General features: G+C 45.9%; 1 protein-coding gene and 1 pseudogene across 5 annotated transcripts in view; one reads left to right on the plus strand and one right to left on the minus strand.

Annotated features, from left to right (window-relative positions):
• The first annotated feature begins 43 nt into the window (after positions 1 to 43).
• LOC308187183 (uncharacterized protein) lies at positions 44 to 11258 on the plus strand. 4 transcript variants are annotated; one of them, XM_080609355.1, is made up of 12 exons: positions 44 to 184; positions 783 to 946; positions 1865 to 3517; positions 4186 to 4248; positions 4449 to 7935; positions 8332 to 8406; positions 8713 to 8778; positions 9216 to 9287; positions 9587 to 9658; positions 9852 to 9923; positions 10013 to 10114; positions 11089 to 11258. In XM_080609355.1, exons 5-12 carry the CDS (start codon positions 7827 to 7829, stop codon positions 11253 to 11255), a joined length of 735 nt encoding a protein of 244 aa, XP_080465481.1. In that variant the 5' UTR covers positions 44 to 184; positions 783 to 946; positions 1865 to 3517; positions 4186 to 4248; positions 4449 to 7826; the 3' UTR covers positions 11256 to 11258. The 4 variants fall into 4 exon arrangements, with proteins under 4 accessions (XP_080465481.1, XP_080465482.1, XP_080465483.1 ...); XM_080609356.1 differs by having other exon boundaries at positions 11094 to 11258; XM_080609357.1 differs by lacking the exon at positions 9852 to 9923.
• Positions 11255 to 18216, minus strand: part of LOC308187180 (adhesion G-protein coupled receptor V1-like) — a 69801-nt pseudogene continuing 62839 nt past the window's right edge. The window contains exons 39-46 of the transcript in view: positions 17144 to 17319; positions 16178 to 16302; positions 15164 to 15330; positions 14935 to 15078; positions 13581 to 13688; positions 12842 to 13094; positions 12091 to 12213; positions 11255 to 11882 (exon numbers count right to left, since the gene is read on the minus strand). The product of the transcript in view is annotated as an adhesion G-protein coupled receptor V1-like (transcript). The remainder of the gene's footprint in view (positions 11883 to 12090; positions 12214 to 12841; positions 13095 to 13580; positions 13689 to 14934; positions 15079 to 15163; positions 15331 to 16177; positions 16303 to 17143; positions 17320 to 18216) is intronic.

Here is an 18216-nt window from a genome sequence, read left to right on the forward strand (position 1 = left end):
GTTGGAGAATTCACTGTCACCAGACGATTCTGTCGGATGGGATGGGTTTTCATGTTATCGTCACTGGGTGCTTACAAGTGATGCATTAAGTGATACAAGCTTCTGTGGTCCTGTGGGATAGCGAGTGGCTCTGAAGAGGAGTAACTGCACACAGAGGGAACGGATAAAAGATCTTGCTTTCTCTGTACGTATCGCTTTGGTCATTTCCAGGGTGAGTTTAATCCAGTTCTCCTCTCCCCAAAGCACTTGTGTTGCACAGAAACTCATTCCTGCTTCTTGCTGAGACCTGCTGCTGGATCAGTCCTTTCCTCCCTGCCCTGGGCTTGTGATTGAAACATATACATATATTTGTCTTTTTTGGTGTCTTCTCCCATCCTTCAGGCTACAGGGTGGCCACTGTCTGACGTGAGGCTGTAACGTCTGAAGTCCATTGCCAAATCTTCTGCCTTCCTCCCCTTGTGTACATTCTTCATCTTCATGTAATATGGAGAGTTTCCCCTCGCAAGATGAGTTCCTTGGGCAGAGCAGCAAAGCTGCCAGCCCTGGGGGGAACCTGATCTCTTGATGAGCTCCTCTGCTCGGGGCTGGGGTGGAGATCGGGAAAGGGAAGGCCACTACCCTCGGATAATTCTCTTTGGTGAGGAGTTTGGTTTTATTTTCTGTGCAAGTCTCAAATGCCATGCGTGGGGTAGATGGGAAGGAATGATGGGCTAGATCTCACTAGGTCTAAAATCTAATGTGGCTCTAGTCTTACTGACCCATCAATTGCCTTTTTTTGACAGCACAGGATTAAACCTGATCCATGAATGTACTGAGTGTTGCTGACTTCCCTTCGCCTTCCCTTCGCGCTCCATCCTTGGCACCGCTTTGAGATGGGAGTGGTAATGCAGATGTGCCCTACCTGCGAGCAAATCCGTCAGCTTATTTTTCTGCAGGAGGAAAAATGGTAAAAAGGGTGACTTGTGTTTAAGTTACTCTCCTGGATTCTCTGTTGCCTATTGGAAAGCAATCTGCAGGAGTGACTATTTCTCCATATCCTTAAGCTCATGATGTGCTTCTGTCTCATTGACTTCAACTGTGAATTGGTCCTTACTGGTTTGGTAAAGACTGAGAGCTGTGCACTGGGAAGCTGTAAGACAGCGGCTGTAGCCCTGTCACCTTCTCCTGTTTTTATTTTACCATCCTGCGATGCGAAAGAAGTTGACTTGCTACTGTGTGCCTAGCCCCAGTTCCAAGTTAACAGACGCATCGTGTTTTCATGGTCTCAGAAATCTTAAATAAAAAGATAAATAAAAGAATGTAGTTAGTTTAGGAGAATGAGATGCATTTTTTTGTCCAGAGATAGATCCTTTTCTCTACTCTTAGGTTCATCTGGGCATCGCTCAGCTCCAGCACTGGTGGCAGCTGCTGCATAGCCTTTTACAGCACTTTCTGGTCACTACAGAGAGCTGTTAGCACAAGTGTCTGACATAATAATTCCTTTTTTTTTTCTGAGAACATCTTTTCTGCTGGGATTTGAACACAACTTCCAACTAAAGAACTGATTTGGTAGCATTTTAAAATATATTTTAATATACCTACATATTTAATATACCTATTTAATAATATACCTACATTTTAATATACCTATTTAATATATCTACAGTGACTGTAGACATGTCATCGGTTTTATTTTATTTTTTACCTGCCTATGATGCGAAAGAGTTTGACTTGCTACTTTGTACCTAGCCCCAATTCCAAGTTAACAGACACATCATGTTTTCACGTTCTCAGAAATCTTAAAAACATAAATAAAATTTAGTTAGCTTAGGAGAATGAGGTATATATTTTTTTCTGAGAGATGGATCCTTTTCTCTACTCTTAGGTTCATCTGGGCATCGCCCAGCTTCAGCACTGGTGGCAGCTTTTGGATAGCCTCTTCCAGCACTTTCTGGTCACTACAGAGAGCTGTTAGCACAAGTGTCTGACTTAAAAATTTTCCTCTGTGGCCAAGAAGAATGGTACGTATCTGAACGCCTTTCTTAATTACGAGCTTACAGATTCCCCAGCATCTTTCGTATGGGAGCTGTCAAAGGTGAAGGCTGAATCTGTTTGTCTCCCTAGCATAAAATACGGAGACTTTTCAATGGCTTATTTTGACAGTAATAGAGAACATGTGGATGTATTTTGGGGTTGTAAACACACTGGATTGAGCGTAAAGATAATGTCCTAGGGCGGATCTCATGGTTTGCTGCTAATGACAGCCCTCAGAATCAAGGCTGGGGTCTTGGAGAAGCAGGGAGCTGCCGCTGGTGGTGGCAGAACAGCGATGCCGGCGGGGGCTGGATGGAAACTTGCAGCCGAAATGGATGCCCCCAGGAAAGGGGTGGGAGGGCAACAGAGGATGGTGTTGCTCTGAGGAAGAAGATGGGTGCTGGGGTAGGTGGAAGCAAAAGGTAAAAGCTCAGTTTCCCACCTGCTGAGGGAATTTGGAGGGTGCTGGAGCAGCCTGCGCTGGATTGAGGCATCCTGTTTGGGAGCAGAAAGGAGCGGGGGGCTCCTGTGCAATGAAGGGGTGCTCAGAGTGAGGTCTGAGGCTTATGTCTTTGAGGAACAACCCATGCTAAGTGAGCTGGAGCTAATCTGACCTGCTGCCAGGTGTCTGTGTGTCTTGTCCTGCTGGGAAATTGCAAGGGCCTTTTCTGTTTTAAAATCAGCTGGAAAACGTGTTTCTCTTTCTTTGTACTGCCTTGGTGTAACTCTCCGGTAGTGCCCGGTTTGTTGGGGTCAGCTCAGCCATTGAGAAAGCAAAACTGAAACCTTAAATAAAACCTGAATGAATGACCTGCTTCTCCTCCCCTTTGTTTCAATGAGGCTTGCAGAAATGAATGGGGGGGTGCTTGAAGGAGTTGTGTTTCTCTGATCTGTTTTAATTAGATCTTACTTGATAGAGCAAAGTGACTTTACGCTGAAAGCTGATGCAGAAAGTGTGATTTCTACTGCTTATTTTAACCTGTTTGGAAGTCATTAATGCTCTGAGAAAGACCAGTCTGGAAGCAGGATGTAGAGCCCTCTTTTTGGGCCTCTTCCAGAGAGAGAGGGGCTTGTGGATTCGGTCCGCAGACCCCTTCAGGTTACGTACCCGAGAACATTGGCCAAAGCTGTCAGGTACCTACCCTGAAGCGATCTGAGGAGAGGATCCCAAACTAAATCTGTATGTGGAGGTAGCCACAAAGCTCTGGCCAACAAGATCCGCCAGCTGTGTGGCATCCAGGGCAGCATTCGTAGCACAGACGGTTTGTATGTGGTCTTGGACACTGGCTACATGTGTCTTTATGGTGTCTGGGAGACCACCTGCCTGCGACCATAGAGACGCGGTCCTCCCGGCCTGCTAGAGCGGCCCCCCGCGGTCCGCCAGAATCCCAGCGTCCCTTGCGCGCTCCCGCCCGGCCTCAGCGGCTTCCGGCGGCGGCAGAGCAGGGGCGGCGGGAGCAGCGAGGCGGCGGTAGCCGCGGCGTAGCGCGGGCAGGGCCAGAAGGTGCAGACGGTGATGGTGCAGCCCATCGTAGCCTTCCTGCGGCCGGGGGGCGACGGGGGAGCGGGTGGGGGGCGGCCCGGGCCTCAGGGGTCTCGGCCCGGGCCTTGAGGCCTTGTTCCGGGCCTGGAGCTCTTGTCCCCGTGCTGAGCCCTTCACGCAGCGCCGCAGAACCTCATCTTCTGCTACCTGCAGAGCGTGAGTAGCGCAGGGAGAGGACGGGGAGGGGATGGGGATGGGGATTTGGGGGAGGGGTGGGGGGAGCGGGGAGGGTCCGGGGATCCCCCTCGCTGAGTTTTCGGCTCTCACCGGTTGCTCGGGGCAGGTTTGTGGGGAATGGAGAGCTGTGCGGCGTGCTGGTGGGTACAAGGAGCTGCTGCGCAGCGCGGCGTTGCCCCCTCGTGTTAACGGGAGTGGGATCGTGCAGCCGGGCGTGCAGGAGTGTTCCCTTGTGACTGGAAACGTGTTCTTCAGCAAACGTGTAGTATTCACCCGGTCCTATAACACTCTAAAATGTCAGACTGTTAATTGAAAGTGCCCCTGAGAGTTGCTCCTTGGAGTGTTTGGGAGCTCTAGCGGCTATGGTTAGCGGGTATTTCTGAACACATGAGAGAGAACAGAACTACTCGCGGTGTTTGTGTGCCTATTTACTCTCCTCCTTCATTCTGCAGAGGTCGAGGATCCAGGTGTGGCTTTCCGAGCAAGTGAACATGTGGATAGAAGGCTGCATCATCGTGAGTATCAGCACGACCCCGCGTTACGTCGTTAGTTTGTTTTCCCTCATTCACAATCCTATTTTTTCTTGTCAAGAGAAGCTAGCACAAGGGAAAAAAAAAATCGCTAACAATTAGTCTTCATTGTCCAGCCTGGGTCAGCAAAGCTGACGATGGTTTGTGTTGTTGCTGAACTAATTGCCACTGTTGCTGATTTCTAGGGCTTTGACGAGTACATGAATTTGGTGCTGGACGACGCAGAGGAGATTCACTCCAAGACAAAATCAAGGAAACAGCTGGGTGTGTCGTGTGTCTGTGCAACCCGAGCGACGCGCGGTCTGAAACCTGCCTGGGTGAGCCTTCTAGGTAGCAGCACTGAGAGGTACCAACCGTGATGGGCAAAACCCTGCTCAACCACAGGAAATACTTTCTGAAAACGCGAGATTATTCTCAGGTTCTGGGCTCTCTCTAATCCCCTCTTTCCCTTCTCTGTGCTGCAGGCCGGCTCATGTTAAAAGGGGACAACATCACTCTTCTACAGAGCGTTTCTAACTAGAATTTGCCATCCTTAGAACAAAGGTGGCTGCCGTGCTGCGGAGTGACTGAGTGCCAGGGGAACGCGGCCCGCTGGTAGATAGGAAGTTATTTGTAACTGGGGTTGCATGCTGAGGTCAAAAGTCCTTCCTTTGTGGACTTCCTTTTCTTTTTGCTGTGGATCTGATAAGTTTCGCTAACGGTATGTGCTTTCTCGAACATTACATCTGCATTATGCGGCCAGGGTGGACTCGTTCAGGGCACGGAAGCCCCACACGGTCCTTGAGCTAGCAGGGTGCTAAGGAGGGTGTTGGAGATTTTGCATACAATTGCAGCCCTTTGTTGCTGCAGTGACAGGTTCCTCAGATTCTTTCTAAACGGGGTTTAACTTGTTGAGAATCTTTTTGGGAGTGTTTATTGTGGATCAATCAGTAAAAGTATCTTAGTGGGCCCGTGAGGGATTTGGGGCTGTGGTGCAGTAACCCAGCGTTTACAAGTGTTACTGCTACGCATGCCTGTCCAATAACGTCTCCAGATCAGAGAGTGAGAGCGGGCAACTGGTTTGGATTAAATCTGTCACTTCTTGCTGCTTTGGACAGAGCCTGTAGATTAAACCCTTGTGCTGTTCAATAAGCTGGGGCATCAGATGTGTCGGTTGGGTTTTTATCACTTGATTTATTTTTTTTATCCGTCTGGAGATCTGTCTGTTCTATTTAAGTTTCCCCAAGAGAGCTGAGTTGCTTGGTGCATCGACCAAAGATCAGTTCCCTGGCTGACTTGGGACAACCAGTCCCCTCGTTTTTCTGAGCACAAAAAAAAAAAAAAATTGACTGTAACTGTAACTCAGAAACTAAGATTACCTGAATGGAGAGAAATGAATTTTGATGCACAGGCTGTGCTAGAAATCTGTTAATCAACATTCAGTTTTTCAAAACTTCAATTTGTGTATCACCATCATGAAAATTAGTAAATTCAAGGTGGGAGATCCTTTCCTGAAAGGGAAGGACAGAAATACGAGTCTTGCTGTGGGGCCTACCCAGCGCAGTTCTGCCATTCCGAGAAGTAATACGTCAGGAGTGTCACAGCAGACGTTCCCAGGAAGAAACCTTTGAGGGGCAGCATGACACACTTTATTGGCTAAAGCAGCTTCAGCTGTACAGCCTGCTGCCGGGATGGGGAATTCTAAGTTGTGTTCAAGTTGCTGAGTTCCTTTCAGCATGTAGTAAAGATGTAACGTGCCGATGTGGTTTGGGAACAGGAGGCATTACGTGTCACCAGCAGTGGGCACACAGGGAACAAAATAGTATCTTACGAGGTCCTCCACATCCGCCTTTCATTTTGTCCTTGGTTTGCCAGCTGGAGCTTTCAGGAGGCGAGGAAGGAGGCTGTCCCAGTGAGTAGTTCAGGTGTTGCAGGGTATTTGTGATGCAGTGCTTGTAAAATTTACCTGCCCGCATCTCCTGTTACAGGCAGCCCCCCCCGGGCCCTGTGAGACGGGGAGCTGCTGCCCGGGCTTAGGCCCAAGGTGCCCTGTCAGGCCCAGGGCCGCCCTTGCCCTTGCCCTCGCCCTGCCCTTCCCTCCCGCTCCTCAGCCCTTCCTCAGGCCTTTTGGGCCGTCCGTCCCACCGCCCTGCCCCGTCCCTGCCGTCTCCCGAGGGAAGCAAAGAGTCCCTGGGCGGCCTTCAGGGAGGAGGTTCTGCTGAGGAAATTAAAGCTTCCCCCTTAACGGGCGCCTTGCGAGTTATTGAGTTCCAACCTTCTGCCTTCCTTTCGTAGCAGTGCCTCTGAGGGGTGTGCTGTAAGGTAGCCGTCATCTGGCGCGCTGCTCCTCCGTTTCCCAAAGGAGCTGCCCTCAGGATCTGACTAACTCTGGATGCACCCGGTTGTCACCTTAATTTCTCCGTTAGTTTGCTGGAAACAACCTGCTTGGGTGACCGTTGTGTTTGTTTCTTAAACCTTGGATCGAGGAGGTCTCTGTTTCCTTATGCTGATGTTCACGAGGAAAGTGCAGAAGGGATGCTTACTGTTGCCCGGGTCGGTACTGTTGCCAGGATGGGAATGTTTAGCCTACCGGCCCTCTGGTGCTGTTAGGCTGCACTCGGAGTGTGAGCTCTGGGCCTTATTTGGAAAAGACTGCGTTATTTGAGTGTACAAACCCGAGATATTCTGTGGATAGGTGATTCTCGAACCACGTCAGAACCACTGCTGGAGTCGGACGCGCGTTTGACTGATCAGGCGGAGCAGGTGAACTGAATTTGTTGCTGGATGGCGAGGTGTTCTGGGGGAAGAGCTAGTCTAAGGAAAACTTCCTCTTACTGCCCCTTCCCATCTCAAATGGCCACTGCCTGGGGAAATTGCTTCTTTATGAGATTAACTACAACGTTACAGTGAGGATGAGGAATCATCATTACTCCCATAGTTATTTGCTGCCAGGCCGCAGCGTTGATTTCAGAGATGTTTTTTTTAAAAAAAAAAAGGAAAAAAGAAAGGAAGTATGTATTCTTTTACATACTCTCTTTTTCCCAAGAGTAAATGTTGTAGCTTCAGCAGTACCCTTCCTCTGGAAACGATTCCCAGTGCCTGCTCAGACACTGGGGAGGAAAATGACCGAGAGAGCAATGGAGGAGAGCCACCCGATATAAAGAAAGGAAAAAAGGGGTTATGGATGAAGGGAAAGCCACTACATAAAAAATTGGTGCTATCTAAAAATTGGTTAAGGGTTTGGGACCTGCAGGTGCTGCCTACACGTGCGTGTGTTGCAGTCGTGCCTGTTGCCACTGCGCAAAATGGAGAGAGCTTCTTTGTCGAATGCAGCATGAAAGCATGCGCCATTGCCTGGAAGAAAAGCACGGCCTTCCCTCGTGTGGGACTTCTTCCCTATTGATCTGTGGTTTACCTGAAGGTTTACCATAACCTGCATCATATGTTTCAAAACAAAAACAAAACCCAACACCAACATTAAAGGGTGGCAAGGCAGATGCTCATCTGGGGACTGCTGGGACTGACAGGCATTGCTCCGCACCGGTCCTGACAGCAGCACCAGCTGCAGCGGCGGTGGTGGAAGCATGGTGCGAGTGTGGGGAGCCACGGCCCCTGCCTGCGTCCTCTTCCTCCTGCTGGTGGCCCTGTGTGCCCGGGGTGCCCAGGCTGCGCCATGGCGACCACCGGGAGCAGGTGGGTGGGCAGGGCCGGGGCCAACACCAAACCCTGGGCAGCATGGTGCTGCGCGGCACGCGTATGGATGGAGGGGACGGGGACGGGATGGCAGCAGGGCCGGGCGGGCACCGCGGGCAGGGGGCAGGCAGGAGGCAGAAGCCCCGCAGGGTGGCACGGTGGGGCCGTGGCTGCTGCGGGGTTGTTTCCTGCCGGGGGGGCCGGGAGCGGCGCTGGGGCCGAGAAGCCCGGGTCTGAGCCCCTGTGGGGCTGAGGCCGCTGGCCCCTCTTGGGAAATTTCCACCTGCATCTTTGTCCCGTGACATTGCCTCAGCCCCCTCAGTCACTGCAGGGTGCTGGGGAAGAGGGAGAGCACAGCATGCCATGGCAACGTCTCTCATCTCTGCTTGATTTTAGATGATGACGATGTTGGCTCTCGATATCCAGCTTCTCAGCTGGATCATGGTTTGGAGCCTCAGGAGGATCCCCGAGGTACGTTGCGAGTGTGCTTCCTTGAAGGAAGATGGCTAATGGGCTGTAATAGTTTATTCAGGGTCTTCCAAGTGCGTTTGTGCCTTGAGGGGGCTTGCACAAATGAGCCCTGAATATTTCTTCACTTGGAGAGATGCCACCCCTGCCCCTCTCCACAGAGAGGGAAGAACCCAGGCTTTTCTTCCTGTTTGGGCCATGTCATTACCTGAGCCCCAGCCAGTGCCTCCCGGTCACTGAGGAAGAGGCAGGCCCCAAGAGGCAATGGAAGCTCCCCTTACCTGTGTCTGATCCCACTTGTGCCCACAGGCAGTACTGGTCAAGTGCCTCCATGGAATCCTGCTCCTGAGCCTGCCAGTATGGGTCCCACGGGTGGTAAGTTGTCCGTGTTCATTTCCTTGCTGTTTGTTAAGGGTTTGTTGAGCTAGCTCAGCAAGGGTTCAGCTGCTCACTGGCCAGGGGGCTTCTCCATGACAAACATGGATGATCATTTTTCCCGGGGTCTGCACGCTCCCCCTGCAGTGGGGTCTTCCTTTGTGTCCAGCAGAGATCTTCCCGTAAGAAACACCTGAGGGGCCACATCTTTGGCGGCGTGGTCCCTGCGGGGTGTTGCGCACAGCCTGGAGAGAGGATTTGGGAAGAGGCCAAGAGGGAGCCTCCAGCTCAGCAGGCCCCTTTGCGGCTTTGGAAATCCTGGCTCGTGTCTGGGTCCCACATCCTTGCCTGAGCCCCCTCCAGTCGCTGCAGGTCACTAAGGAAGAGGTAGATCACACCATGCACGGGGAATGTTTCTCTTCTGTGCTTGATTGCAGCAGTTCTCGTAGGCTCTGGCTACTCGACACCTCAGCCTGATGTGGACCACGAGCCTCAGGTTAATCTGCCAGGTAAGTCAGCGGAAGGCAGGAGCATCTAGGTGCTGCAGAGCCAGCAGGCACCTTGCGCTTGAGTTGAGACCTGGGGTGGGCACGGGGAGGGCCCTTCTCCGGGCAGCTCCACGCACGCTTAGTTTGTACCAGCACCGTGCCACTGCAGGCACCCAGCAACTGTTTGCAAGATGCTCTGGAGTGGCAGGGAGAGACGAGTGCCGTGGAGCAGTCCCCTCTTTGAACCGCATTCTCTGTCACTCTGGTCAGAAGGAGTATGTTGGCGTAGTTCACAGGAGGGACTCCACTTGTGTTTACAGATGGGACCGAAGGCGAAGGTGATCCAGGCTCCCAGATGGGTTCCAGGACTGAAGCTCTGGGAGATGGCCTGGGTAAGTTGTGGCTTTTGACTTCCTTTGAGCCAGCTCAAAGCCCAAACGTCAGCCAGGCATCTCTGCAGGTGGGAGGGTATAGACCGGCACGTGTGTGTGCCCTGTCAAGGCACGAGCCCTGGTATGCTCTCCTACTGAGCTATTGATGTAGATGGCGCTGGGACAGAAACTTCTCACGGGGCTTTGGTTGCAGAAGTGTCCCCAGGGAGGGCTTTGCCAGACCCTCGGCTGCTTCCTGCGCTGGAGCCCAGCTGGTATCCCAGGGGTGGGTAGTCATTTCACTGACTTCACAAACGAAGCCCTGGTCCTCCAAATTGCACTGGTGCCAAAGTTAACTTCCTACTTTCTCTTCAGGTCCTCTAACAGCGAAGGACAATGCTGAAATAAGAAAATCTTCCCCAACATCCCCTGACATCATAGAGGATCTCATAAAGGAGTTAGACGAGGCAGCACCTGGTGGGTATATTTCACTCTGTCCGCCATAAGACTTGGGAAGCTGAGGTTCTAAATCCATGTGTGGACACACCGTAACCTGCACAGCAGGAAGGGATGGATCAGAGCGGAGACACTCAATTTCACACCTGGCAGGCACTGGTGAGCCTCAGAGAAGGCCGAGAGCCTCTGCTGCCGCTTGTGGGTCACGCCGTGTCCCAGGGGCAGCTGCTAGCCCAGCACTACCATAAGTGGTCCGAGCTGTTCCGTGCAAACATTGGTATCCAGCCAGCAGCAAAGGGCTTCTGCTGAACTTGTGTTCAGCTCCTGCACAGCGCTGCTTGCAGCTGGGCGAGTTCAAGGCAGGAGGCACAGCCCAAGCAGTCCTTGCTGTCTCATTTGCCGGGAGACACATGTCACTGCAGGGGAAAAGCACCCTTGGCGCTTACCTCAGTTTCAGCTGATTTAGCTGTCCAATTCTAGTTGGGTTTCAAATGACTTGGCTGTGCTTCTCCTCTTGTTTGGGGACTGTGGGCTCTTCCCTGATGCCCACGACTGTGCCCACAACATGGTTCAAGAGCTTGCGGCTCAGCCTGATGTGTGTGACTCTTGCCCTTCCCATGGGATGGAGTCAGCATGATGGGATGGACATGCTTCTCAGAAGGGCTGTTCCTGCCTCTGAACTGGATGCAGCTTTTTTCTGTCCTCTTTGAAGGCACGAATTGAGCAACATCTTGCAGTGTGCCAAAAATGCACTATGTGCGATGTGAACAAGAAGATCTCCTGCAATCTCCTGGTCTCGCAGCAGGCCAGATTTTGCTGTCTGTGCTGGTAGACTGCCAGGAGTCGAACACTTAGATTTTTCTTTGTGAATGACATGTTGTGTCCTGGTTCCAGTTAGGACAGAGTTAAGTAGCTCATAGTAGCTGGTAGGGTGCTATGTTTTGGATTAGGATGAGAAGAGCGCTGATAACATGCTGATGTTTTAATTGTTGCAGAGCAGTGTTTACACCAGGCCAAGGACTTTTCGGCTTCTCGCTCTGTCCTGCCAGCGAGCAGGCTGGGGGTGCAGCAGGAGCTGGGAGGGGACAGACCCAGGACAGCTGACCCAAACTGGCCAAAGGGGTATTCCATACCATCTGACGTCATGCTAAACAATATATAGGGGTGGCTGGTCGGGGTGGGGGGCCGGCTGTTCGGGGATAGGCTGGGCATCGGTCAGCGGGTGGTGAGCAATTGCATTGTGCATCACTTGTTTCGTACACATTATTATTATTAATACTATTATCAGTATTATTATTGTTATTTTTTTCCTGTCTTAATAAACTGTCTCTATCTCAACTCACAGGCTTCACTTTCCCGTTTCTCTCCCCCATCCCAGAGAGGGAGGGGGGAGGGTGAGCGAACGGCTGTGTGGTGTTTAGCTGCCGGCTGGGTTAAACCACAACAAGCACTAATGAAATAGGCCACCATACAACGAAACATAACAGTCTCCGCTATCACAAATGAGTATCACAGAAAAAGAAACGCAAGGTGTCTCAGACAAGTTATATAAACAAAAAAGCCTACCTAGGTATAAAATCTGACTGGTTGGAAATAGTGGTCAGTTCATAGATCTGTGAGCTGGAGTTAACGGACAAAGCAATCAAGCTCTTGCTGATGTTCAGAGACCTTGCAGTAACTGAAGTGATATGATCTGCATATGGGGCTTCCAGCATTATAGAGAATTGGTTCGCTTCAGAGTTCCAAGCATACAGTGTTGTTATATCCTTACCAGCTAGGAGGACATGGACTACATGGAGCAAAGAGGAAGAGAATATTTTTTTAGTCATATATTTAAAAGTTACTGTCTTAATGCCAGAAGTGCACTTTGCAGAACACTGATTACACTGACTTTTAAGGTCTGATAAATACATATGAAAAAATAAAGACATGCATTTCTGAAATTCCAGCATTATATACTAGGATTTGAAAAAAAAAAAATCTCATTTAAGTCTTACCTAAACCTGAAGGAGGCATGAAGACATGGATATTTCTTACATCATGGACTGGAAGAGATTGGAAGTGTCAAAAAGTAGACTGCCCTGTCTCCCAGACAAAAATTTCAGAAGAATTTCCAGAGTCTACCAAGGAACAAAATGACAAAACTCACATTATTTTGCTGCCTTTTAGTTAAATCACACACTGGTGGCCATTCAAAAGCCAGAGTCTGGCAGCTTTAATTATGAAGTGACACTGATTGTATTATTTTCCTTATTATTTGGTGCATAACTTCGATGCAAGAACATTAAGACTGACATTAGACAACATCTAATTGCAAAGAAACCTGTGGACTGCAACAAAAACTTTTTAGTAGCCATAGAGACAAAATGACATATAAAATGTCAACCTTGTAATAAAATACACGTATACTTTGCTGACTAGTGATCTGTGTGTGGCACAAAGCTCAGAAAAGCTTAGAAAGAGTGTGATAAGCAGGTAGATTAAATAGAGTTATTATTTCCCATTGTTACTGGGAAAGCATTTCATTTGTTTTGTAAGTATTTGAGAACAAGCACAAGGCTTTTATTTTCTGAGAGAAAAAGTAGAGATTACTTTCATAAAATACTTACTAGGGTTAAATGCTTATTGAGTACTGTCACCCCCGCAGTGATTCCAATAGCTTTCTAAACTCCTTTACCACAAAGGCCTTTGCTATCAAACAAGCCATTGTATACTCAGCAAACTCATTCTTTGTTTTCTGCTAAATACCTTTTGCAATAATTACAAAGACATCAGATCCAGAAATCCAGGACTCCATATGTTTTATTTCCTTTGCTGGTACTTGATGAAGCTTCCTAAACTCGTTGTTCAACCACTGATACAAGAGAATGTTTTGGCTGGTATTTGACAAAGAAACTAACAGGTACGTAAAGCCTCCTCTAGGAAACAGGGCTATGTCCACAACTCCATAAAGTGGAAGCTGATGATGCAGAACAAATATGTCTTTATTCCACTGGAAAACCTGTGGAAATACAAAAATCTTTTCTTTATATATTCATAATTAGCACCGAGAGAACTAAAACTAAATGACATGCCAAAAAAAATGGGAAGATTTATGGTGAACTGAATTCCTATATTCTTAGGTGGACTGTACTTTAAAGTAGAAGCCCACTGGTAAGTAATTGGTAATTAACCCTACTGCAAGAAGCTGTGCCTGCTCTTCAGAGGAACAGGTTTATATTCAGAAGCTACTTCTTTGTTTACATGCTACATTTCAAAACTGAAATAACAGTAGCAATAAAAACAAACCAGATGTAAATTATACACTCAGGTAGAGAGTATTTATACATCCAAACAAGTCTGGAATTTTAACTGTTATAAATTTCCAATAGAAACAAAAATAATATGTCAGAAATACATGCTTATAGATTTACTTCCTTTCATTATCCTTTCAGAAATAAGCAAACTACCCACATTAAAGCCAGAGAAGACTGAAGAATATTCAAACCTGGATGGAACTGGAACTGTTTGTGTGACTCACAATAATCAAATAGTCTTCTTCCTCCACTGCAAAATGTTTCACACGTCTGGTATCCAGAACAGAAAGAGTCTGTATCTGCAAGGGAAATATGAGGGTGACTATGTTTATCTACATATGTATATAAACAAATACATTTTATATTACATTGTATATAGTGAGAAAAAGTACGCATAGAATGTTAAGAATTCCAAAATTATGTATAAAACTATACATGAAATAGCTTTTAAAACTTTATATTTTATATATATATATATATATATATATAAGCAACTAATTTACAGAATTAACATAACTTATCATACATTTTCCAGAAAATGTTCTATGACTTGATTGCTTGAGAATTTCTTCCCCCACTTCCAAGCAGAGCTACAGGCTGGGAGATGAGTGGTTGGAAAGCTGCCTGGCCGAGAGGGACCTGGGAGTATTGGTTGATAGTCGGCTGAATATGAGCCAGCAGTGTGCCCAGGTGGCCAAGAAGGCCAACAGCATCCTGGCCTGTATAAGAAGCAGCGTGGCCAGCAGGGCTAGGGAAGTGATTGTGCCCCTGTACTCGGCTCTGGTGAGGCCACACCTCGAGTACTGTGTTCAGCTTTGGGCCCCTTGCTACAGGAAGGACATGGACGTGCTCGAGCGAGTCCAGAGAAAGGCAACGAAGCTGGTGAGGGGTCTGGAGAACAAGTCTTATGAGGAGCGGCTGAGGGAGCTGGGGTTGTTCAGCCTGGAGAAGAGGAGGCTCAGGGGCGACCTTATCGCACTCTACAGGTACCTTAAAGGAGGCTGTAGAGAGGTGGGGGTTGGTCTGTTCTCCCACGTGCCTGGTGACAGGACAAGGGGGAATGGGCTAAAGTTGCGCCAGGGGAGGTTTAGGTTGGATGTTAGGAAAAACTTCTTTACCGAAAGGGTTGTTAGGCATTGGAATGGGCTGCCCAGGGAAGTGGTTGAGTCACCATCCCTGGAGGTCTTTAAGAGACGTTTAGATGTTCAGCTTAGTGATATGGTTTAGTGAAGGACTTGTTAATGTTAGGTCAGAGGTTGGACTAGGTGATTTTGGAGGTCTCTTCCTACCTAGACAATTCTGTGATTCTGTGATTCCCAGGTAATCCTCCCTGCACCCTCAAATGTAAATATATAAAAAATACAAACAATGTAAACAACTAACTATGACAAACTTACATCACTGAAGTTATGTAGTATTTTAGGACACAAAACTAACTCTTGTCACACAGAGTGCTTTTTTCTAAAACATGGCCAGACTGGAGGACCTCCCTTGGTCCTTGCCAACCCATACTATTTTAAGATTTTAAAATTAAAATCGATTTACCCACAACAATCTGTGTCCAGCCATGAATGCATACACACTGTTGTTAGAAGCTCCCTGTGTGGCTCCTCCATGAGTAACCACAAGGTAGGAAGAGGCTCCAATTTGGAAAGACACACAACTTGTAGGATTCCACATACTGAAATTCTGCAAGAAGAATAAAAAAAAAGTAAGATTGTGACTTAAATTCCTTATTAACTAGCATGTCTGGTGTTCAAAAACAAACATTTACCTCAACAGGAACAAATACTCCTTTCCACTGGTAGACAGTAGAAAACAAAGCTGGAGGCATACGCAACAGAACACCGTACAGGATTTCTCTTGAGGTAAAGAAACACCAACCAGATGCTGATTCTTCCACAAAACTTTGCAAGACAGATAGGACACTGATACCACCCCCTGCAATATAGTAAAAAATAAAATAAAATAAAATAAAATAAAATAAAATAAAATAAAAACACTATTTACTATTATATTACTCTTGAGATCTTTTCTAACCCCATTCCCATTATTTACCTCCCAAAGCCAGACCTAGTATGAGAAATGATGAAGTTGTGTCTTAGTATTTGTTATAAGTGTATATAAATACATAGAAATGTTACAATGCTAAGGATATAATGAGAGTTAAGCAGTAAATGTATTTTTCATTCATTACAACTGCACATGGAAGACATATAGGCAATTTGAGTCTGACTCATAATAATTGATCTTGGAATTTAGCTAACAAGAGAATTAGCTAGATAGCAAGTAGTAAAGAAAAAAAAAAAAAAGACAAATTACAAAATGTTCATGTTTTGTTCCCCATTTACAACATGTTCATGTTTTTATTCCAAGACGGTCCCTAAGCACCGTCTTGTCAGAACTAAACTCCAGGAGCTAGACTCTTGCATGTCACATGTCATTTATACTGTGTTAGAAAGATCCTGAGTTACAAGTAGTACGGAACAAATTTTATTACACACACACAAATAAATAAATAAATAAATGGCTAGTGACAATAATGTTCATATTAGCAGCAAAGACAGAAATAGAGATTACTGAAACTGGCAGAAGTGGCTGATGACAAGGTGATTCTTAAGCAGCTAAAGTATTTTATCTACTAAATCTTACATAGGAAAATATTAACTGAATTGTGTCTGAATACTTGAATTTACATTCCCAAGCTACATCTCCTGTATGCTTGGCTACTCTCTTACTATCTCCACTTCTACAAAAGCAGTGGACATTCTCTGTAAAGTGAACGTACTGATGCCAAATGCAGTATCTGATGATGTCTCCCACTCAACGCTCACAGAAACGTTAAGCCCATTACTCCGTGAAACTTTCAAATAAGCTGTAGTGTTGGCTTCTTCAATTATGATGAAATTTGTCCTAAATGTGAGAATCATAAAAATAAGGAAAAAATTATTTTATAGTATATTCATTGCTGTAATAAAAATAAGATTTTTACTGTACAATTCCAGATGCAGAATATACAACAGAAATAAAAAGAAAATATTAATAACAGGTTTCAGTATCTGATGGACTGGTAGCTACATTAATTAGGGTTTCCCAATGATCCTTACTACAATCATGCAAAATCATAGGCAATTCAACAAAATCTTTAAACAGACTGAAATTTAAGTATATTAAATTCACGTAATAAATGTTTAGATAATATTATTATTAAATATTAATATAAATTATTAACTCTAAATATCAATGTATTAATAAAATAGCATACATACATTTTTTATTTAAATAGTAAATTTATTTAATCTGTATGGTTTCAGCTGAATGGTTTTTAAAAATGGCAGTCCATATGTGTCACTTGCTTCTGAAAAACAGCCTTCAGTGAAAGTATATTTTTTACAGGTTTAAAAATGAAAGTAAATTATAAAACGTATGACTTCCTGGACACTGATATGAGGTTTGGAACTTTTAACATGGAATACTATCAGTGGAATATGTAGGCACTAGTGAAGTATTAGTTTATAAAGAAAAATAATAATAAATAAATTGAAATTTTGGATTATGAATAGTCCTTTTTATGCATTTTTCTACTCTTTTGTTTAGCAGTAATAGTATTTCACAATACCTTTCAAAGTTACAGATTTACAAATTGGGTTGCTGAATTTCTTTAATGCGATCCATCAAAAACAAAATTGTAGAGAAATATTATCTCTTTGGAGTATGAGCAACTATCTCCTTTTTACTGATCAGTGTAAAGTACCTATTTCCAACTGTATAGATGCTGAAAAGCCCTAGTGGAGCCTGGTTTTGTAATATTGTAATCATAGTTTCCACTCTCGTGCCTAGTCTGGCTCCTCCAGTTGGATTGAACAGGGTGACAATGAAGTGCTCATCCATTTCTGGTTCTTCATCTAGTACCGCAGAAATATGCAGCGTCTGATAACAAAACAAGCATACAATGTTATTGAGACATGATAACAGATGATGACACAGCTCTATCAGAATGTGCTACCTTTTTTTTAAATTTATTTCACTATAAGGCTTTGGATAGCATAGCAGGAGAAGAGCAGCTCATGAAGCTGGAGAGGACAGAATTGAGGCAAGCTCAGACTGAGTTCAGACTGAGGTTCTAAAGCCATCCATCTAGTGGCCTCCATTGGTGCAACACTAAGATGAGCATATTCACTTTTCGTTGTTGTTGTTCTCTTTTCTTTCTTTTCTCATCCTATGATCCTCTGAAGTTTTTGATCCTAATTTCATACTTTTGTTCTCTATTTATTCCATACATTTTTGGGTAGTTTATACTCACAACACAGCTATAAGTGTAATCAGTTAAGTTGGTTTTAATTTATTTTAGTTGGCAGCTAAGCTATCTTCAGGGAAACAGGGTAATCTCACTACTGGTGCTGTCAAGAAAGAAAAGGAAAAGGAAAAAAAAAAGCAAGAATAGTGAGAGATTTGAAATACTCTTTCCTCTCGATGCTTCTTTCCCTCTCCTACACCACTGTGGATGAAGATCAGGTCTTCTAAAGGCAATCTCAAACTAGCAAAGAGCAATCTAGAGAAAGCTAAGTGCTTCACTTTCATTTGGGGCTCACTGTCATCCTTCACACTACTCAAACAAGCAAAAAATTTCATAGGTACGCATAGCCTTGCTGTACAAAATAAAAAGTTAGTGATGATGCATTTGGAAATAATACAAAATTTACAATGTTTTATATTTCTGTTCATTTCCACAATAAACCATATTTACCAACTATATTAAGAAGGCTCCAACTTCTTATAGATCTGCTGCATTGTGATTCCAAATGCATCTAAAGGCCAGAAATTGAA

This window comes from Anser brachyrhynchus, assembly GCF_964034855.1.
Source record: "Anser brachyrhynchus genome assembly, contig: SCAFFOLD_275, whole genome shotgun sequence".
Taxonomy (NCBI): Eukaryota; Metazoa; Chordata; class Aves; order Anseriformes; family Anatidae; genus Anser; species Anser brachyrhynchus.

Bases quoted from the DNA above. Each gene is read 5' to 3' on its own strand.
- LOC308187183 (XM_080609355.1), top strand. From the start codon at position 7,827: ATGGTGCGAGTGTGGGGAGCCACGGCCCCTGCCTGCGTCCTCTTCCTC. The intron at 8,407-8,712 runs GTACGTTGCGAG...TTGTGCCCACAG, and splicing joins GCCTCAGGAGGATCCCCGAG to GCAGTACTGGTCAAGTGCCT. The intron at 9,924-10,012 runs GTGGGTAGTCAT...CTTTCTCTTCAG, and splicing joins GCCCAGCTGGTATCCCAGGG to GTCCTCTAACAGCGAAGGAC.